A 19,696-nucleotide genomic window follows, 5' to 3' on the forward strand; every position below is an offset into this window, starting at 1 on the left:
AGACACGCCCACAGCCCAGCCTGACACAGACATCTCCTCAGACACTCCCACAGTCCAACCAATACAAACATCCCCTCAGACACACCCACAGCCCAGCCTGGTGTACAATCCTCTTCAGACATGCTTACAGTCCAGCCTGATATAGACAGTCCTTTATCGACACACTCTTTCCAGGTGATTGGAGGTTGTGTCAAGTTAATTGAAAGTAACCACCAAGCCAGGAATTGTGCTTCACGCCTTTGAGCACAGCACTCGGAGGCAAAGGTGGGTGCATCTGTGAGCTGGAGGCTAGCCTGGTCTGCATAGAGGGTTTCAGGTCACGGCTACACAGTGAGACCCTGTCCCGTGAAACAAAACAAAGCAAGACCAAAACAAAACAAAACAAAAACCCTCCATACAAACAAAATAACCATCAAACAAAAGAAACCATCAGCTGAGGTTCTGAAGGGGTCGAATGGGGAGTAAACCATGCAAAGAGATGAGGGTGAAAACCTGGTTCAGATGGACATTGTCAGCCTGGATCAGAGTCTGGGAGTCTGAGGCCAGACAGTTCATTGTCAGCTTATTTAAAACACAGTCCAGTTTGGGGAAGTGTTTCCAGGCAGCAACCAGCCAGGTGCACAATAAAGCTTATGGTGTGACTGTGCAGAAACTTCCTTACAAAGTCCGTGTGACCGTGGGGTGGGCTCTAGAGCTGAAAGGCCTAGAATCTAGTGTGGTCTCTGACTGACAGCACAGAGGTCAGCAGGCCGTTACGTCTATGTGACATCTTCCCTAAAGATGGGCTCAACTAGGATCTCAAGAGAATAGGGTAGGGAGGGAGAGTCTGGGGTAAGCATTATGGAGGATTTGGGTAAGGTCTGCCTCTATGGCAAAAGGTGGGGGAGGCCTACCACCTCAGACAGCAAAAGGCTCACCAGGAAGTTAACACAGTCCACTTTCAGCTGTCTGGAAGGGAAAGCAAGTATTTCTGAGTTTAACATTTCTGGTTTCCCTAGTGTTCTGTGGTCACCAGGACGTTTGTGCCCCCAACAACCGAAAGATTAACATTTTTTTATAAAAGACTGGTAGAGTGGCTCGGTGGGCTTGCCACCTGGTTCTGAATACAATCCCCAAGACCCACGTGAAAGAAGGGGAGACTCAACTACAGGTTGTCCTCTGACCTTCCCAGCACATGGCACAGCATGCACATGAACACACACACACAGAAATATAAATACACGAAGAAAGAAAGAAAGAAAGCAGGAAGCAATGGCAATAGAGGCTGTTTTCTGTCAACAAACCTCCCACAACACCTGTCAGGAAGTACTATGCTAATCCACCCCATCACTGAGGCCAGCCATGAGGAATTTCCAGTGCAGCAGGCATATGTGATGTATAGAAAAACAGATCAGACAGGCGTGTCTGTCGAGGATGCCTGATTTCCAGCTCAGCACTTCCACCTCAGTCTGGAGGGCATGTGAATCACTCCGCATCCAGAGACAGGTTGGGGCTGCAGCTGGGGTAGAGGCCCAGGCTTTATCCCAACACTGCATAAACTGGGCGTGATGGTGCATACTGGTCGTCCCACTTGGGAAGTAGAGGCAGGAGGATTAGGAGTTCAAGGTCATCCTTGGCTACATAGTAAGTTTGGGGCCCCCTGGTCCCCAGAGACCCTCTTTCAAAACCATCAGCATTTTTAAGAGAATTAGCTGTCCTGCAGAAGGGATCCTGGTGCCAGTGTCTGGCTGTGTGGAAGACAGCTGGAACACCGGCAGGAAAGAGGGAAGAGACGGAGGGTGGGAGAGCCACCCACCATACTGCGGTGACACAGAGTTCCCTGATCCCCCCCTTTCTCCTCTTTAGAGAGCGCATGCTCTCCGGCAAGCTGGTGCGCAGAGCTGAGAAGCGGCTGAAGGAAGTGGTTCTTCAGGTGGACGAAGAACGCAGGGTGGCTGACCAGCTCCGGGACCAGGTGAGAGACGATATCACAAAGAGTGGCCAGTGGGATCAAAGCCAGAGAATAAAACAGCTGCCCTGGCCTGGCAGGGGGCTCAGTGGGTCGAGCTCTGGTGGAAGACGAGGCAGGATTGCCGAGTTTCAGGACAACCAGAGCTACGGTTCTCAAACCAGCAGCAAGGACGGAAAACATCCTGTAGTCTGTAGGTGACAGAGCCCAAGCAGAATCTCTGTGTCCTTAAAAGCCCAGCTCTGCAGCTCTGCCTTGTTTGCCATTAATTCCACATGATTATCGAGCATAGCCTTTGTGCCAGGCACATTGCTAGGCATTAGTGGGTCCAGAAAGCCCTGGCCCTCACATGCTCACATTACCAGTCCAGGAAAGGTGTTATACAAAGATAAGGCCGTACTCTAATGAGGGCTGCAAAAGAGAAGAATGACACAGGAATGGAGAGCCTTGTCCAGACTGGGTGTTGGGAAGGGCCAAGGAAGTGACATTTGAATGAAGACCTGATGGGAGGTACAGCCAGAAGGAAAGAGGGGAGGTTCAAATGCCCTGAGGAAAAGAAGTGAGCAGAATGAGTCGGTATAGCTAGGGAGAGGAATCTAAGAAACGAGGTCAAGTTGGGCTGTGGTGGGAGTGCTCGGGAGGCATGGGCAGGTGGATATATGAGTTCAAGGCCAGCCTGGTCTATAGAGTGAGTTTCAGGACAGCCAAGGCTACACACACTCACACACACTCACACACACACACACACACACACACACACACAAAAAAAAAAACCTGGCTTGAAAAAGTCACCCTCCCCCCAAAAAAAAAGTAATGAAGTGAGGGCTGGGGTGTGGCTCAGTGGTGAAGCGCTTACCTGACATGCAGAAAGACCCTGGTTTCCATTCCCTGCACTGCACCTGGGAGATGAGCAGGACCAGCAGAAGTTGGTCATCTTTAGCTACACATTGAGTCAGGCCAGCCTGTGCGACATGAGATGAACGAAGTCACATGACTTATGTTACCCTGGAGAGACATGGTAGTGTCTGGGGAGATCAGGGTATATGGTGTGGTCAGTCACTGAATTCCTCAGAGGTGTGGACGTGAGGAAGACGATGTTAGGGTAGCCCCTTGCCCAGCAGTCCTGGGGAGCTGAAGGAGGGCTGTGCCAGCCCCTCTGATGCTGCCACACGATTCCAAGGAGCAGCATGTTTATACCAGACAGGGCCATGACAGGCAAAGGAACCAATTCCACCAGGCCAGTGTGGCGAGCCAGTGAGTTTATTGGGGTCACTTACAGGAACTCGGGGGATTCAGCAAAACAAAAACAGAAAACCAACAAGAAAAGTAAAAAAACAAAACAAACAAAAACCCAAACAAACAAAAGACAACACAAACAACCCAGACAAACAAAAGACAACACATCCCAGCATGAATAATGGCTCGCAAACACTGTAGCTCCAGAGGCCCAAGCCTCTCAGTTCCCACCTGCTTCCTATATGACCTTGCGTCCCAAAGACCACAGGCCATAGGATAGGGTGTGGTGTGGCAGGAGACCTCACAGGGAGGGCTGGCTTTCTCTGCTGTTGTAGACTAACCGCCCCTTCACTGTTGCCCAACACCCAGCTGTCTTCTGCGTATTTTGTTACCATAATTGTGAAGGTCTCAGTAGGCCACCACAGCTGCTGCAGCCCAAGATGACCCGGCCTTGCAAAGGAGAGGCTGAGGCAGGATAGAGGCTAGTGTGAGGGGTGCAGAGCATGTGGCAATAGGCTCTGGAGGACACCGTAGGAATGACACGGTCCCCCTCCCCTCAGCTGGAGAAAAGCAACCTCCGGCTGAAGCAGCTCAAGAGGCAGCTGGAGGAGGCAGAAGAAGAAGCCTCCCGGGCACAGGCCGGCCGGAGGCGGCTGCAGCGCGAGCTGGAGGACGTCACAGAGTCGGCGGAATCCATGAACCGGGAGGTGACCACGCTGAGGAACAGGCTCCGGTAAGCCATCCACATGCTGGTACCACCCGGGAGAGGAGAGCAGGACCTGGCCTGCGTGGCCAGCATTGGGAAGGGGCTCTGGGGTGGGGAGGAGGCTGCGGCCTTCCTGTCCTCCTGCACTTTTCAGTCTTGCTCGGGTGCCCTCTGCTGCTGTTTGCCCGTTTACCAGCGTTTGGTCGCAGCTTTACATGTACCCATCTTTCCTCTTTCTGCGTCTGTGTTCTCATCTCTGTCTGCATCCTTGTCCCTATCTGTCTCACTTGAGCGTTCTCCTCCCACAGGCGTGGCCCGCTCACCTTCACCACGCGCACCGTGCGCCAGGTGTTCAGGCTGGAGGAGGGCGTGGCTTCTGACGAAGAGGAGGCTGAGGGGGCAGAGCCTGGGTCTGCACCACCCCAGGAGCCTGAGGCTCCGCCCCCTGCCACACCCCAGTGACCCAGTGTGTCCTAGAAGTTCCAGGGACAGAGCCTGTCCCAGTGACCCTCCCGGTTTGCACTTTGAAATGACGAAGCCCTCTGGCATTGATGAACCCTACTGAGACCCCAAGACCCTTGCCCACTGGGGACTTCGAATCAAGGCCCCAAACCAAGGAGCCAGGCGGGAGGGAGGCCAGGACGGTCGTTCCTGTCAGGGGGACGGAATGAGAATGGATAGCAGGGACCTGCTCCTGCAGAGGGCAGGCAGGGCACCTCCGTCCCCTCCCAGTGTACTGCCTTCTTTTATGGGGGGAGGGTCTGTGTTCTCAGAGGTCAGTGCTCAGGTCCCTCATGCTCCAGGCGCCGAAGAAATAAACTGGCTGGACCCTTCACCATGGCTGTGTTCCTAACTGGGGACCAGAGCGCGAGGGGCTTACTCAGCTTCTGTAATAGGTGAGATCCTCCCTAATGGCCAGGTGTTTACTGTACACTAGAAAGTATAAACCGCCCACTCTACGCTAGGCAAACCTTTGTCTCCTCGGCGTCTTTGAGCATTGCCAAGAGAGTAAGTACATCTTTCTAGCCCTTTCAGAGTGGTAGAAATAAGCTCAGACAGGCTGAGCTACCAGTCTCAGGACACACAGAAAGACCTAACCAGGTTCTAAACCCCACAATCTGGCTTGGCTTCAGGGTTGGTAATCCACAAGGGAAGACATCCACCTTTGCATACACAGGACACTCTCCCTTTGTCCTAGGGCTCAAGTCCCCAAGCTCAGCGCTCTCCTTAAGAGGGCTGTTCATGTTTGCCACCAAGGAAACCAAGGCAGGCCAAAAGATCAGGTCCCCTAGAGCTGGAGTTACTGGGTGCTGAGAACAGGACTCAGTCCTCTGCAAGACCAGCAAGAGCTCTTAATGGCTGAGCCATCCCTCCAGATTTCTACACGATTTTTTTTTTTTCAGACAGGGCCTGCAGCTGAAACCCATCGCCAGTTGCCTAAGTTGGGATTCACATATGTCCACTTCCTCGGTGCTTTGATTACAGGCCCACTCTGCCACGCTCAGCTTTCACCTGGGTTTGGGACTGGAGTCATGCTGATCCAGCTCCTTAGCTACCTCTGCCACTTTTGTAACCTTTTCGTTAGTTTTTTGTCGTACTGGAGCATGAACCCAGAGCTTGCCTGAGGCTAGGCAGCCTCGCAGCTGCTGAGCCAGGACCCCGGCTTCTCACTGGAGTATTCTGGGAAACATTGTTCCCACCGCCCTTTACTTTTTTTTTTTTTTTCTGTTTCCCCCGCCTTGCCTTAACCTCTTGAGAGGGCTGGCAGGCCAGCACCATCTAGCCCACACTTTAATTTTTCTCTGTGCACCCCAAACCTAAATCAGAAAAGCCACTTCTAAATGAAAAGGAATCATTTATTGGGCAGGGGAGTGGGAGGGAGGGTGGGGAGGGGCATGACACTGTTTCTTTTGGGGGGGAGGGTTGACATGCGGCAGCTTCTGCGTGGGTGGTTCATGCACCCTGGGTGGGCGTGGGGGAGGCTTGGGGGAGGAGCCTGCCGACTCCTCCCTCCCTGCCTGCGGGTGGGCCAGAAAGACCCGCCATTAGCACCAGAGTTGCAGACCTCCCCTCCCCCAGACTCAGGACCCGCCCCCATCCCTGAGAGCGCCCCTTGGCCAGCCCCTCCCGCGCCAGGCCAGGCCAGGCCCGTCCGCTGTCTAGGAGTAGATATACTTATTGCTGTGAGTGTGTGAGGAAGGAGGGGAGCCGTTGAGCTCAGGAAGACCCCCTTCCCCTCTACCAATCGTTCCTCCCCATCGCCCCGCCCCCAGCCCCAAGTCCGTGCTTCCCTCCCCAGCGCAGGAGGGGTGCGCGACGCATGCTTGTGTGTGTGGGGGCGCGTCATGCAGCGCATGCGTGCAGTTGCAGGCACCCTGGCGGCCGTGGGGAAAAGGGAGGCCAGACCTGGCTCTCCCTCCCCGAATCCCACACTGTTTGGTAAATTGGGAGATGTGGAAAGGGGCAAAAATCACGTTTTGTAGAGGTTTACAATGATGGCAGCTTTTTCAAAAGCTTAACTAAAAAGCTGGGTATGTGTGGGGAAGTGGAGAGCAGGGGGAGACAGTGGGAGTGGTTAGTACCCTTCAGAAGGACTCTTACCGCCTTTCCCCGCCCCACTCGTCTCTTTCGAGGGACGGGGTGGGGATAATAGGGGCTGTTTAAATAAGTTGAACCCTTTGGCAATGTTAGGAGTCCTCACCTCATACCCTGGCGTCTGGAGTCCCCTAGCCCTTTGCCTTGCCCCTACCAGATCCCACCCGTCCCGAGGGAAGGCGGCGGGGGGAGGGGGGACTCAATGCCCCTTGCATAGGAATCGTTGCATCAAGAATTGGGCCCAAGGACACCTCCACCGACACTCCGGTGACAGCGGGAGGTTTCCCTGAGGCTGTGGGAACAAGGGATTGCTAATTCTGCGGACCACCGAGCTCCAAAGGGGGAGTTCGCTAAGGATTCTGGGACCGGTGTGGTCTCTGGGCTTGGGGGAGGTAGCATCTTGGAGCCAAGACGGGATTTGAGAAAGTTATCCACCCGCGAACGTGGCACGTGGTGGGCAAGGAACGCTGGGAAGGGCAGGCTGAGATCCTAGCCGAGGAAGGCGTGTCCTCTTCCCACCACGTGGGCAAGAGGGGTTGCCGGAGATTGAACCCTGCGACTCTAGTAGATTAGGCAAGCGGGTCCCATCCCATCCTTGATTTGCCTTCAGTGGCGACACCCCACCGCTGCGCTGCCGGGACGCACCAGCCCAGAGCGAGCCTGCGACGAGCGCACAAGTCTAAAACACCCGTGCACTCTGCAAACTTCGGCACACCAAGAGGGAACGGAAGTCCCACGCTCTGGCAAACTCTGGTGGCCGGGAAGAAATGTGTTTTGGCACCATAGGGGGCGCGGGGTTGAAGTGCTTGAGGAGGGGGCTGCCTAGACGGCGATGCTGGGGTTGGTGGGAGCTCCCTGGCACCAGACCGACCCCGTCTGGGAAGGTCTTGAGTCAGAGGCGCCTGGGGACAGCGGAATGTGATGTCAGGGGGTTGGGGCCGTCTAGGGTGCGGGGGGGGGGGGGGGGGGGAGAGGGGGGCGTCCAGGCAATGGCAGGGTCACGAGGACTGTCGGGACCCCAAAAGACTGAAAGTGAGCTGGAGTGCAAGGGAAGGAGGGAAGAACACCGCGGCGCAGTCCAGGCCAGGGAAGGATAAATGGAGTGATGGAAGTGGGGAGCGTGGGGCGCCGGAGTGCACGGGGCATGGGGGTGCAGGGTGCCAGGGTCTAAACCCGTGTAAGTCTAGGGTGCTAGTCTCACGTCCTGGGATACAGTGGGGACGGGGTGGGGTGGAGGGCTCTGGGCCTGGAGGGCCAAGTCCATGCAGCGAATAGAGGGAGCAGATCCCCGGAGGCGGGCGTGGGTGGAATGCACCAGCTGGCGTCCTCAGAGCCCGGGAGCAGCTGGCAGAGCCCCCACCCCCAAGCTGAGCTCCTCAAGGCTGCGGCTGATTAACCAGTCCTCCTTTCCCTACTTGTTCCTAGAGGTTTGTGTTTTTTTGTTTGTTTTTGTATTTTTTTTTTTCCTGAATCGATTAGTGATGTGTGGGTCGCCCTTTTGGAGGGTGATCAGGAAGACCCCTAAAATGTCAGCTCCTACCCCAGAAGCTCCCAGCGGCCTCCCCTCCAACTCTGCAGGCAGCTCCTGGCGGCTTATTGCTGAAGAGGGGTCGGGGAGGCATGCAAAGTGGAGTGGGTGCCCCAAGATGGAATCAGCTTTTAGTTATTTACAGGGGTCGATGGGAAGGGTGTCCTATGGCTCATGGAGACCTGAGGTTTGCTTTTTTTTTTTTTTTGGAAGGGGGGGGGGGGTGGGGGGGGGGGGGACAGGCTCCAGCCCCGCCCCCTCTATCGTGGGGGCTCTAGTATGTGGGGAGTGAGAGGCCCCGGGGGCGTCTGCTGGCATCACCTTCTCTTTTGCATATTATTAATAACTTAAAAAAAAAACAAAAAACCCTTTCCCCCACTCCCAACTCCTTTCGACCTTCCCATCACCCCCAGTCCTCCCACAGGGGTTCGGGAAGCACTAGAGGATGGAGGGGAGGGTCGGGGGAGCTCGGCGCGTGGCCCGGGGTGAGCCAGGGGGCGTGGCGAGGGGCGCGAGACGCAGGGACACCCCACTCAGGCCCACAATGCTGCTCAGGCTGCGGGACTTCTCGTAACCTGGGGAAGGAGCAGAGACAAGGGTGGGACAGGCGTGGGGATGGGAGCCGGGAGTGAAGATGCGACAGAGAGCCCAAACAAGGACACAGAGGCACACAGAGAGATGGAGAGGCCGGAGATGCCGAGAGACAAGGAGATAGGTGGGATGGGCGGGCCAAGGAGATGGAGAGAGAGGTGAAGAGATCAGAGAGTCAGTCAGCATCCACAAGAAAGGTGCAGACACAGGGAAGAGGAGAGACAGGATTAGGAGGCGGCTGGTGCCCATGGAGCCTCCCCACCCAGCATGCCCAGCAGAGAGGCCCGCCCGCCCCTCTCCTCCCCCTCTCCAAGGACCCATGGTCTGAGGCCCAAAGGCAGCAGTTGGCGAGGTGGGATGGTGGGCGGCAGGGGCTGGGGTGAAGGCAGCTGGTGGAGAGGGCTGCGCAGGGGGGAGCTGGGGCCTGGTGCAGGAAGTGGGGAGGGAATTTCTTGGGACCTTGTGATAAGAGCTCACTGTGTAGCCCAGACTGACCTCAATCTCAGTATATAGCTCAGGCTGGTCTAGACTAACATTCTATATAGCTTAGGCTGGACTCAACCTCACTATATAGCCCAAGCTGGCCTCAAACTCACTATTTAGCCCAGGCTGACTTCAAATTCAGTAGGTAGGTAGCCTTGGACTGAGAGGCTTGAGTCATTACATTCAGCATGGACATTTTTAAAAAGTCCAGGACATGGGATGAGGTGGAGGATTAAAAAATTGGTTGGGATCTGCTGGTGACAGGAATTAAGCAGTAAGGTCACACAGCTCAAGGGATCCGAGTCAGAACCAGTGTGGGTGGGTGGGTTTCTGTTTTTGTTTTTGTCTCTGCTAGCACCAGGGACTGGGATGGTTTTTCTAAGCTTCCCAGGCTGGGAGGTGGTACTCTGACCGCAGGAGAGTGCCTAGGGGCGGGGACCAGAAGCCCAGTGTCTCTGGGACACTCCCTCCCACCATTCCCAGTTGCTAACCTGGGGGGAAGGGACAGGGGGAACCCGAGGGTCTCTCGAGGTCTCAGGCGGTGACAAGAGCTGGGGACAGAAATACAGAGAGTCAAGGATGGGGGATGGGAGGCAGATGGGGGCTCCCCAACACAGGCTCACTGTTGGGGGGACGGAGAAACGCCGGGATGTCTTCCTCCTCTCTGGTGTTTTCCGGGGGTGATGGGAGCGGTGAAATGGGGGCAGCCAGAGACATCAAATATGGCAGGAGCTTCCTGGGTGGCTGGGGAAGGGGGGGGGGCGGAGGGTGGGAGGAATGGGGTTGGGTATGTGAATCAAGAGGTCAGGCATGAGTGGGGACAGGCCAGGAAAGAGGGAAGATATTGGGTCAGAGGGGGTAGAGGACAGGACTGGACAACACTGGGGCAGAGAATTCAGTCAGCCCCATCAGCTCCAGCCATCATTTGAGTTCAAAAATGAATGGATTTTGGTATCATATGCAAGAAAAGCAAGGGCCTTGTCCACCCAACTGGGATCCCCGGCCTTCCCCACACACTCCATTTTACCCTCCACCCTCCCAGCAATCCCTCAACCTAGGGGTGAGGGGTAGAGGTCTAGGTTCAAGCGAGGGGGGGTGAGATGGGAAGGAGGGAAGGAGTGATGAGATGGACATGGAAGGTGATGGGAGAGGGTGTAAGAGGGACATGGAAGGGAGAGGCACAGGAGTCCTCCGGGCTGTCTGCTTCCCTGGGAACTCTGTGGAACATGGCAGTTCATTAGGCTTTTCCTGAGACTTCTCAATATAGCACTGTGTTGGGCTGAGAGCAGGGATTGATTCTTCATGTATTTGAATTTCTTCTTGTTTGTTTAGTTTTGTTTTTTTGAGACAGGGTTTCTCTGTGTAGCCTTGGCTGTCCTGGACTCACTTTGTAGACTAGGCTGGCCTCAAACTCACAGCAACAGGCCTGCCTCTGCCTCCTCGAGTGCTGGGATATAGCTGTGTTTGAATTCCTAAAGGTGCTGTGGTGTTTCTAGAAGTAGATCAGACACCTTCAGGCAACTTCCCATCAATTGCCCTGTCCAGAACCGAGCCTTCTACCCGGAAGCTCTCTGTCCTCTTTCCCCGGTTCAGTCAGCCCATCCCTTCTTCTTTTTCTACAGTATGGGAAGTAGAACTCAGGAAATGCTAAGCAGATGCTCTACTACAGAGCCACATCCCTCCCCTGGGATTCTAGGCAGGGGCTCTAAGGCCAAGGTACAAACCCAGTCCCTTCCTTTTCTTTTTCTTTTTAAACAGTCCTTTCAGCACTCTGTGAGCCTTTGCAGTCATGCTTTTCTTCTGCGTGACTGAGCCTTTTCATCCTTTCAGGTCTCATGTCATTTTCTCAGAGATGTTTCCCAAAGTTGGCTGTGGTGGTGCCTCCCCACAATCACAGTACTGTCCACATGAAGAGAACAGGCCCTGTCTGGGCGTTCAAAGAGGACCTGAGCTGCCAGAAAAGTTCTTTCCTCCTCATGGTGGGGCAATGTAGCAGCTGCCTCTTTATGGTGAAACAAACCACCCCAGCGTGTAGTGGCTAAAACAACATGAAATTTAGGGTGGCAGGGTCTTGTTTTCCAGTCCTGGCTAGCTTCGATCTCACAACCCCTCTACCCCAGTATCCAGGTGCTGTGACGACCACCATGCCTGGCTTTTCCTATCCTTGGCTGACCCTTGACCTCTGACTCTTCATCTTTTCCTTTCACCTCTGAGACCTGGTTCCCAGCTAGGTCTCTATCCTCTTGTGCCTAGATTTCATCCCAGCTCCTTCCAGACTCATGATCTGCTCCATTCATCCCATCTCCTGGCCCCTCGCATGGCCCTGCTTTCCTAGTTCTTGTGCCCCCCGTCTCTCCTCTGATATGTCTGTTTTCTGCTCAGCTGCCAGAAAGCCCGCAGGGAAGTGCATCTGCTTAGGTTGATCCCAGCTCTAGATCAGGGAGCCTGCCTGACTCCACCCTGCACTCAGGAGCATCAGGTACATAACCCACATTGACTACATAAACAATTCCCAGAGGGGGTGCAGACAGGGGAGGGCACACCAGGGGAGGGGGATGTGGGTGAGCAGGTCAGAGGTCAGAGTTGGGTTAGTTCTGGGGTGTTAGTGAGGACCAGGCACATCCTGGGGTGACGGTGGGGGTCAGTGTCAGGGACTGGGTGTGGCTGTTTACCATGGGTGAGGGTCTCAGTCAGTGGGAAAGCATGTTCTCAGAGGTTAGTCAGAGGTGTAGAAGGAAGGGGAGTCGGGCGGCCATGGTGGGGAACTACTTACCCTGGGGGGAAGGGGGCTCGTCCACTAGGGGGGTATCCAGGCTGCTGCGTTGGCGTTGAGGTCGGGCAAGAAGCTTGGGGGGGCTGGCTTACGCCAGCATGGGGGGAGCAGTGGGGGAGCACCAGTGGCTGGGATGAGGGAAGAGGCCAGACAGTCAGGGCGGGGTGGGGGGGAGATGGAGATGAAATAAAGACAGGTGAGGAAACATGGGGCTCAGGGTGAGGGAGGAGGGGGGGAAAAGGCAGTTTGGGGCTGATGAGATCGGAGGGGAACCCGGCACCTCCCCCACCCCCTCCTCTCCCTCCCCTGGGCTGGGGAGAGAGGAAGGGTCTCTGGGGAGGCCCTAGAGGGCACCTCACCTTTTCGGATGGAGCCATCAGGGGAAGGGGCATAGTCAGTGACAAGGAAGCAGGCTCGGTCCCGGCTGTAGCGACCCCGGCTTCCAGGAGTGATGGGGCTCTTGTCTTCCGGAGACATGGCTGGCTGGTCAATGGCGGGGCAGTCCTCATGGGCCAGTGCAGCTGCTGCGGGGTCCCCATTGGGACGGGGGTCTACTGCAAGGTGAGAGGTCACAGACAGAGGACAAAAACTGAAGGGAGAAGGTGACAGTGAAGAGCACTGGAGAGAGGGAGGTTCAAGAATGATCCTAGGGAAATGGGGTACAAGGTTTCCGGAGAAAAGGCTGAGAGGTGGGGAAGGCAAATGGGACTGAGGGCATGGACAGTGATTGGCTAAAGCGCGAAGTGAAGGCAAGAAACTGGCAGTCGGGTCTCACGTGAGTGTTTGAATGTCCAGAACTGGAGACTGGGAGGGCGGCTGGGGCTACTGTGGACCAGGCTTGGTAGTATATGTTTGTCATTCCATCACCCAGGAGGCTGAGGCAGGAGGATTCTGAGTTTGAAGCCAGCTTGGGTTGCAGAATGAGATTTCTGCACCCCGCCATCCCCCCAAAAAAACAAAGGGTGGGTGTTAGGCACAACTGGCGTTAAGATGCTGAGTGTGGGCAGGGGACAGGCAGCGTGTCACGGGTCTTGAAGCGGCTGCTTAGGGACAAGTGTGGGGTGCTGCAAAGGGCAGGATGGGGAAGGGCTGGGAAGGTGACAGGTGAGGGAGGGTGAGGTGGGGGTCCCCTAGGCTCTGACTTGAGCTATTTTTAATGGATGGGAAACTGGGTCAGTGGCTAAGGGAACAAGATGGGGGGCCAGGCAGACTAGTTCATTTTCTTGACCTACTTAAGGCCCAGTGGGGGGTTGCTCACCTCCTTCCTCCACGACACCCAAGTCACTGCCTGCGAAAAACAGAGTCCCCCAGGACACACACGACACTTGAAATCAGGCACAACCACCAGCTTTCTCTTCTCCTCCCTCCTTTTCCTGGCCTGTCTCCTTATTTAAAGAAAAAAAAAAATTTTTTTTTTTTCTTTTGAGATAGTCTCACTCTATAATCCAGGCTGGCTTTGAACTCATAATCCTTCTGCCTCAGCTTCCCAAATGCTGGGATAGCAGGTGTGCTCAAGTAGATCTGGCTGCCTCTTGTCTCAGCGAGAACTCTCTGGAAATCTCCAGTTTCTCATGCTACCTCTGCAGAGCCTGCCTGGATGTCCTGCACCCTGCCCTCTGGCCCTTTTGGGTTTCTCCCTTTTGCCTCCCTGTAGGTGGGTCCTGAGCACTCTATCCTGCTGATGGCCTGACTCAAATGGTCTCCTTCTCTTCTTGAGTGACTGTGGTACCTGCACAGAGCGACTGTGGTCTGGCTCTCAGGACTATGCCACAGTCAGGTACTATAGTGCTGCCCGGGCCTGGCCCTAGCCTTCCTAGGAGTCATGTGAGACTCCCCATGTTTTACACTGAGCCCCACTCTTTTTGGAACAAGGTCTCGTGCAGCTCAGACTGACCTTAAACTGTCTCTTCCTCCTAAGTCCTGGGATTACAGGCATGCATCACCATGCCTGGCTCTCGGTCCTTTTTCTCCTTTCTCGCTCTCCTTCTCTTCCCTTGCCTTCTCAAACAGAAATAGGAGTTCTTTCTTAGGAAACTGTCCCTAAGAACTGGAGTGGACTAATGGTCCAGGGAGCCATCCAAAACCTTTTTTTGTTTGTTTCCCTGAGACATGGTTTCTATATGTATGTAGCCCAGGATAGCTTCAAACACGTGTTGACCCTCCTGCCTTGGCCTCCCCCATGTTGGCATTATAGGGGTGTGTCACCAAGCCCCTCTACCTGCCGGCCACTTTCTCTTTCTATTTTCTCCCCCATGACTTTTGACTTGCAGCTCAGGCTAGGTTTGAACTCCTGTACCAAGTACCACCAAGGGATGGGAGGCATGCACCACCACATCTGGGTTTCCGAGTCTCTTTCTCCGGACACCTTCACTATGCCGCCTCTGACCTGAGGCTTCTCAGAGCAGCCTGGCTGAATTCCACATTCCAAAACTCTCTCGCACATGGAATCCTGTCCCTGTGGCCCCTCCTGCCTCTGCTCCAGCTTTTTAGCCATTTGTCCTTTCTGTCTGCTCCATTGCCTTCCACTTCTGCCTGAACCTGCATCCCTTCCAGTTTTGCCACCTCCCCGCCCTGGTCTCCCTACACCTCCAGTCCTGGCCCCAGCCTCACCTGCCCTGTTGGTTTCAATCACCTCTTCTTGAGCCAGTGGGCAGGGCTCACCAGGGGCTGGCAGAGGAGGCAATCCCATGATGCCCAGTCCCCCAGCACCACCCCTGAGCAGCCCAGGGTGCGTGTGGGGTCCAGGTGGGTAGGCCCCGGCCACATTCATCCCCATGGAAGGAGGGGTGATGGGCGGTGGTGGGCTGATGCCACTGCTGCCGTGGTGGGGGTGTGGCGGGGGTGGAGGTGGGGGGTCGGGCTTGCAGTAGTTGGGTGAGCCAGGCTGCGGGGGCCTGGGGATATGTTTGTTTTTCTTCTTTGGCAATTTCTGCTTGGCCATAGCCAGTGAATAGTACATGCCGAAGTTGTTGACAATGACGGGCACGGGCATGGCAATGGTCAGCACGCCAGCTAGGGCACACAGCGCCCCAACCAGCATCCCAGACCACGTCTTGGGATACATGTCTCCGTAGCCCAGGGTGGTCATGGTGACCACAGCCCACCAGAAGCCGATGGGGATGTTCTTGAAGTAGGTGTGGTTGGAGCCCAGGATGTCATCAGGGTCGGCACCGATGCGCTCAGCATAGTAGATCATGGTGGCAAAGATGAGGACCCCCAGAGCCAGGAAGATAATGAGTAACAAGAACTCGTTGGTGCTGGCCCGGAGCGTGTGGCCCAGCACACGCAGCCCCACAAAGTGACGTGTCAGCTTGAAGATACGAAGGATACGAACGAAGCGGACGACACGCAGAAAGCCCAGCACATCCTTGGCAGCTTTGGAGCTGAGACCTGATAGGCCCACCTCCAGGTAGAAGGGTAAGATGGCCACACAGTCGATGATGTTCAGGCTGCTTTTGAGGAACTCCACCTTATCTGGGCAGAAGGTGACACGCATGAGAAACTCAAAGGTGAACCAGACCACGCACACGCCTTCCACGTAGGTCAGAAAAGGTTCTGTCTCCACCTCCACATTGGTGATGTTCTCGGGGGGAGCCCCAGGGATTGGGGAGGCTTGCGTCACCGTCTTGTTGCTGATGTGGATGAAGCCCTCGTGTGTTTCCAGGCAGAAAGTGGTGATGGAGATGAGGATGAAGAATAGGGAGGCGAAGGCCACATACTGCAGGAGGACGGGAGACAGAGTGGCGGTGACCGACATGTTTGCATCACTGGAATCTAAAGAACCTTCTAGTTCCCCACCTCAGGACCCAGATCCCATGAGAACCTGTGTTCCCACTTAACAGTTCCCCCGCTTCTGGCGACCCATTCTGAGAAGGGAACACAGGCTCAGGGCAGGAGTTTGCCACAGTGGACCCAGGGAAAAGCGCTTTCTGGGTTCCAGATGAGGATTCAAATGTGCCCCTTGAGGATGGGAGTGAGAGGGACTACCACACTACCCGTGTGTCAGAGGTTTGGGGTTCAGCTTGGAGCTGGGGAAGGGAGAGGGCGGGGGGACACAGGCCTTTACCTCTGTGGCGCTGGGGATGCAGCCCATGCAGTCTTAGCAAGCTAGACAAGCCCTCTGCCCCGGAGCGGCATCCCACCCCTCCCTCTAACTTTTATTCTGAGGCAGGGTCTCTGATTTAACCAGGCCAGCTTCAAACTTCAACTCCCCTGCCTCAGCCCCCTGAGTAGCTGGGCTGACAGACCTGTCCAGCTCAAAAGCCTGGGTTTGAATTCGTCACACTGGAGCAAGGGTTAAGCTTTCTGAATCTGAATTTTGTTTTTTAATGGAATTGTTATGAAGATTTGGTGAGTGTACAGAGGGCTTGCTTCCAAATACAGTGCTTGGCTGAGTGCCTGGAACACAGCGAGAGCTGAGCTGTTACTAGGGTACGGTGGATCGGTTAGTTGGGGGCAAGGATGAGGGGGTCAGGGGGGCTAGGATCTAAGGACCACAATGTCAGTATTCCGCTGAAGAGACCTGGGGGCCGTTCGGGAATGTGGGGAAGCTGAAGAGGGAAGGCCTCACTGGGTTAAGGCTAAGGAGAGGGAAGAGGAAATGGAAGCCTTGTGGATAGGGATGGGTTGTGTTCTGAAGAGGCAAATTTAGGGACCTAGAGTGTGGTCCAGAGTTCGATAAATGGGGTAAGCAGGCCCTGGGCCTTAGGGTAGGCTGAAAGAGTGGTCAGTAGTATAGATCACCAACTTAGCTTCTCAGCAGTGGAGAAAAGGCCAGAGGACGCTGCAGAGCGCATGCCCGGCGCCTCCCCGTCCCCCTTCCCCCCAACTCCGCAGGCTGCAGCACTGCAGTGGAGGCGGGCCGACCCGGCTCGGAGGAGGGCGCGCGGAGGCCAGCACCACGGACAGCTCACCCCACCCCACCCCCAGCGCGCGCACACCCGCAGTGCGCAGCCGCAGTGCCCCGATTGCCTTAACTCCTTCCAGGCTGAGGCACAGCGAGCCGGCGGGCTGCCACAGTGCCTATGGTTTTGGCTTCGTGGCTCGCGGCCAACTGGCCTATAACTTGCGTAACCCCTTCCCTCCCAGGGGCCCGAGGAAGGGTGGGCAGCCGCTGCAGTGCACAGGCGCAGGGTTGGTTTCCCTTGGAGAGACTCTGAAACAGGAGGCTGGCAAGGGTACCAAGGCTCTGGAAGAAGAAATAGCGGGGCTGGAAAGGCTGGACCCTGAGCTAGGGCATGCTTTGCGCTCCCAACTTGCAAGAAGGTCCACCTGGAGATTGGAAAGTACCGCAACAGCAGATCTTCAAATACTTTAAAAAAATATGTGCAATAAGTAAATGAGTGACTTTCGTAGCATCACCCAAAAACTCCATATCTCAACCTCAGCACCCTTGAATGGGGTCAAAGGAAGGAAGGACGCCCCAGGCCGCCCAGCGGGGAAGGAGATGCTCAGAGGCCCGAAGGTGCATCTGGGGCCATGTCCCTCCTTCCCCTCTTCCTTTTCCCTTCCCCCCAATTCAACCCCAAATGTCGCCAATTCAGCAGGAACTAAACTTTATGCGAAGCCTCCGGTCCCCCCCCCCCCGGGCCATTCTCCCCTCCCCCCGACTATCCCCCCTCCCCCCACGGCACGAATGCGGCACTGCGGCTCCGCGTCCTTCCTGGCCCAGGACGCTGCACGGTAGGGGGCGGGGGCGGGCAGAGAATGGCTCTCCCTTATCCACTTTTGCTACTGCTCCCTCTTTTCCTAAACTTAACCCCTACTTCCTCCCACACCCTCGCTTCAGGGGCTCCCGGCAGGGAGGAAGTTTAAGGAGAGGAAAAAGCTAAGAGCTATCAAGAGGGTCTCCGGAAGGCCTGGGAAGTTATTGAGGCTTACAAACCGTTCCAGGAGAGATTTTTGAGGGAATCTGGGGTTTCTAAGAGAGGAGAGGGTAGAAAGAGGGAAGGAACGGAGAGAGTTCTGGGAGCACATCAGAGGAGGCCAACAGGAGTGGTGGTGGAGGAGCTTGGGAAGGGGTGAGGAGGAGGTAGGTGGCTGGGAGAGGAGAGCCCTGAGGGCTGAGTTCTCCCAAGGCACGGTGGCGTGGGAACTGAAGCCACTTTGAGAAGTTTCTTGGCGATGACTTGGGGGTGGGTAGCAAGAGAAAGGTTTCCATTTGAGGTGACACAAACTTCTGAAAGTCCCTTGGCAGAATGAGAAAGGAACCGTGGAGGGCGGAATGGAGGCAGCTGGAGGGGAGGGATGTGCTGCCGACGGTCAGGGTCGGGGGGGGGGCAACACTGGTGCCAGGCAGAAGTGTGACAAGGGGGCCCTTCTGGAGAGACGGGGGTGGGACCCACTTCAGTGGAGTCCGAGTTCTACGGGGGAAGGCCCTCGAAGGGGGCTGGTGAAGAAGGTGAAGGGGGAATGAGAGGGGAGTTAGGAAGAACCGCCCCCCACCACACTCGGCGTTGTGGCGAGGTTGTGGGGAAACTGTCCTGACTAGAACCAGTAGTTTGGAGGTTCAGTAAGACCCTGAGGACTCCGGGCGGGGGGGGGGGGGGGGGAGGAATCTCTTAGAACTCTGGGAGGTAAGGGCAGGTCACCCACAACCAGGAGCCCCGAAGTTAGGTACAGAGAGACAGAGAGAGAGAGAGAGAGAGAGAGAGAGAGAGAGAGAGATCGATCTAGAAGTTGGGTCTCAGGAGAACATGGGAGGGCCCAAAGAGGGAGAGATGGGGAGTGTTCCTAAGGCCTGGGACGTCGGGGACCTTGAATAAGCGGCTTCGAGGTGTCCAAGGGACGGAGAGGAGAATTTTGGAGAAGCCGAGGACGTTCTAGGGGCCTGCCAACGGTCTCAGACGGTGTGTGGGCAAGGTGGGCTGGTCAGGAAAGTCCAGGAGATTTCCGGTTAGGGAGCCTTTCCCCGGGATCTATGACCTGGAGCAGCAGGGCTGGGGTTTGGAAAGCCCCAGTGTCTTTGCAGAACCAAAGGGGTGGCCTGGAGAAGAGGGGTGTTTTCGCAGGGGCGCAGGGCACTCCCGCCGCAGAGGGGAAGGACTTCCAGAGGACTGGGGGGCCGGGGTGGGGGAGTCCTGAGGGGGCGGAATAGGGGGCCTCGGGATGGGGTTGGCATAGTTAGAAGTGCTCGGAGAGCGCGCTCACCCTGGCGGCCCGCGACGAGTAGGGGTCCTCGAAAAGCGCCCACACGCGAGGCTGCCAGCGCCGCCACCACGTGCCACCCGCGCCGCCCGCGCCCCCGGTAGGTCCCCCGGCGCCTCCGCCCGCGTCCTGGAAGCACAGACGCTTGAGTTCGCCGCCGGCCCCGTCCAGGCCGCCGCCTCCTGCTCCCGCCTCGTCGTCAAGGCCCGCATCGTGGGCGCCCCCGGCGTTGGCGGAGTTGGCAGCGCCCGAGGAATCGGGGGCCTCGAAGGAATCCAAAGCCTCCTCGGCGTCGCGGTGCTGGCGGTAGGTCATCCAGCAGCAGGCCTCCACGTCCGTCTCGTCGATGCCCCAGAAGCCCAGCTCCTCCTCGAAGAGCGGCCCGCACACGTCGGCCGGGCAGTGCAGCTTGCCGGTGCGGTAGTAGTTGAGCACGTAGGCGAAGACGCCCGGGTGGCGGTCGAAGAAGAACTCGTCCGTGCCCGGGTCGTAGTCGAAGCGCGCGGCCGCCTCGGGCTCGGTCAGCCCGGCCAGCCGGGTCCCCGGCAGGGTGCGCAGCGTGGAGCGGTACGTCTCATGGCGCACGCCGCCCACGTTGATCACGATCTTACCGCTGTCGCCGCCGCCGCCGCCGTGCCGCCCCATGGCCACCGCCGGCAGCCCGGGGCATGGCTCGGCGCGCCGGCCCCC

The 19,696-nt window shown here is 56.5% G+C and overlaps 2 protein-coding genes across 5 annotated transcripts in view; one reads left to right on the forward strand and one right to left on the reverse strand.

Moving 5' to 3' along the window:
• The window catches only part of Myh14 (myosin heavy chain 14), a 57,326-nt gene extending 52,601 nt beyond the window's left edge, over nt 1-4,725 (forward strand). For all 4 annotated transcript variants that reach the window (XM_055613448.1, XM_055613449.1, XM_055613446.1 and 1 more), the window contains 3 exons: nt 1,846-1,954; nt 3,745-3,917; nt 4,199-4,725. In XM_055613448.1, the coding sequence (XP_055469423.1) occupies nt 1,846-1,954; nt 3,745-3,917; nt 4,199-4,352 (436 nt within the window). In that variant the 3' untranslated portion in view covers nt 4,353-4,725. The remainder of the gene's footprint in view (nt 1-1,845; nt 1,955-3,744; nt 3,918-4,198) is intronic.
• A 3,393-nt stretch (nt 4,726-8,118) lies between these two features.
• Nucleotides 8,119-19,654, reverse strand: Kcnc3 (potassium voltage-gated channel subfamily C member 3). Its single transcript, XM_055613451.1, is given in 8 exon segments — nt 8,119-8,588; nt 9,579-9,638; nt 11,861-11,967; nt 11,969-11,988; nt 12,220-12,411; nt 13,119-13,148; nt 14,471-15,578; nt 19,010-19,654. Coding segments are annotated over 8 exon segments (2,331 nt in total). The 5' UTR covers nt 19,652-19,654; the 3' UTR covers nt 8,119-8,416.
• Nucleotides 19,655-19,696: the final 42 nt, after the last annotated feature.

Source organism: Psammomys obesus, unplaced genomic scaffold (genome assembly GCF_907164565.1).
Source record: "Psammomys obesus unplaced genomic scaffold, mPsaObe1.curated_primary_1811, whole genome shotgun sequence".
Taxonomy (NCBI): domain Eukaryota; kingdom Metazoa; phylum Chordata; class Mammalia; order Rodentia; family Muridae; genus Psammomys; species Psammomys obesus.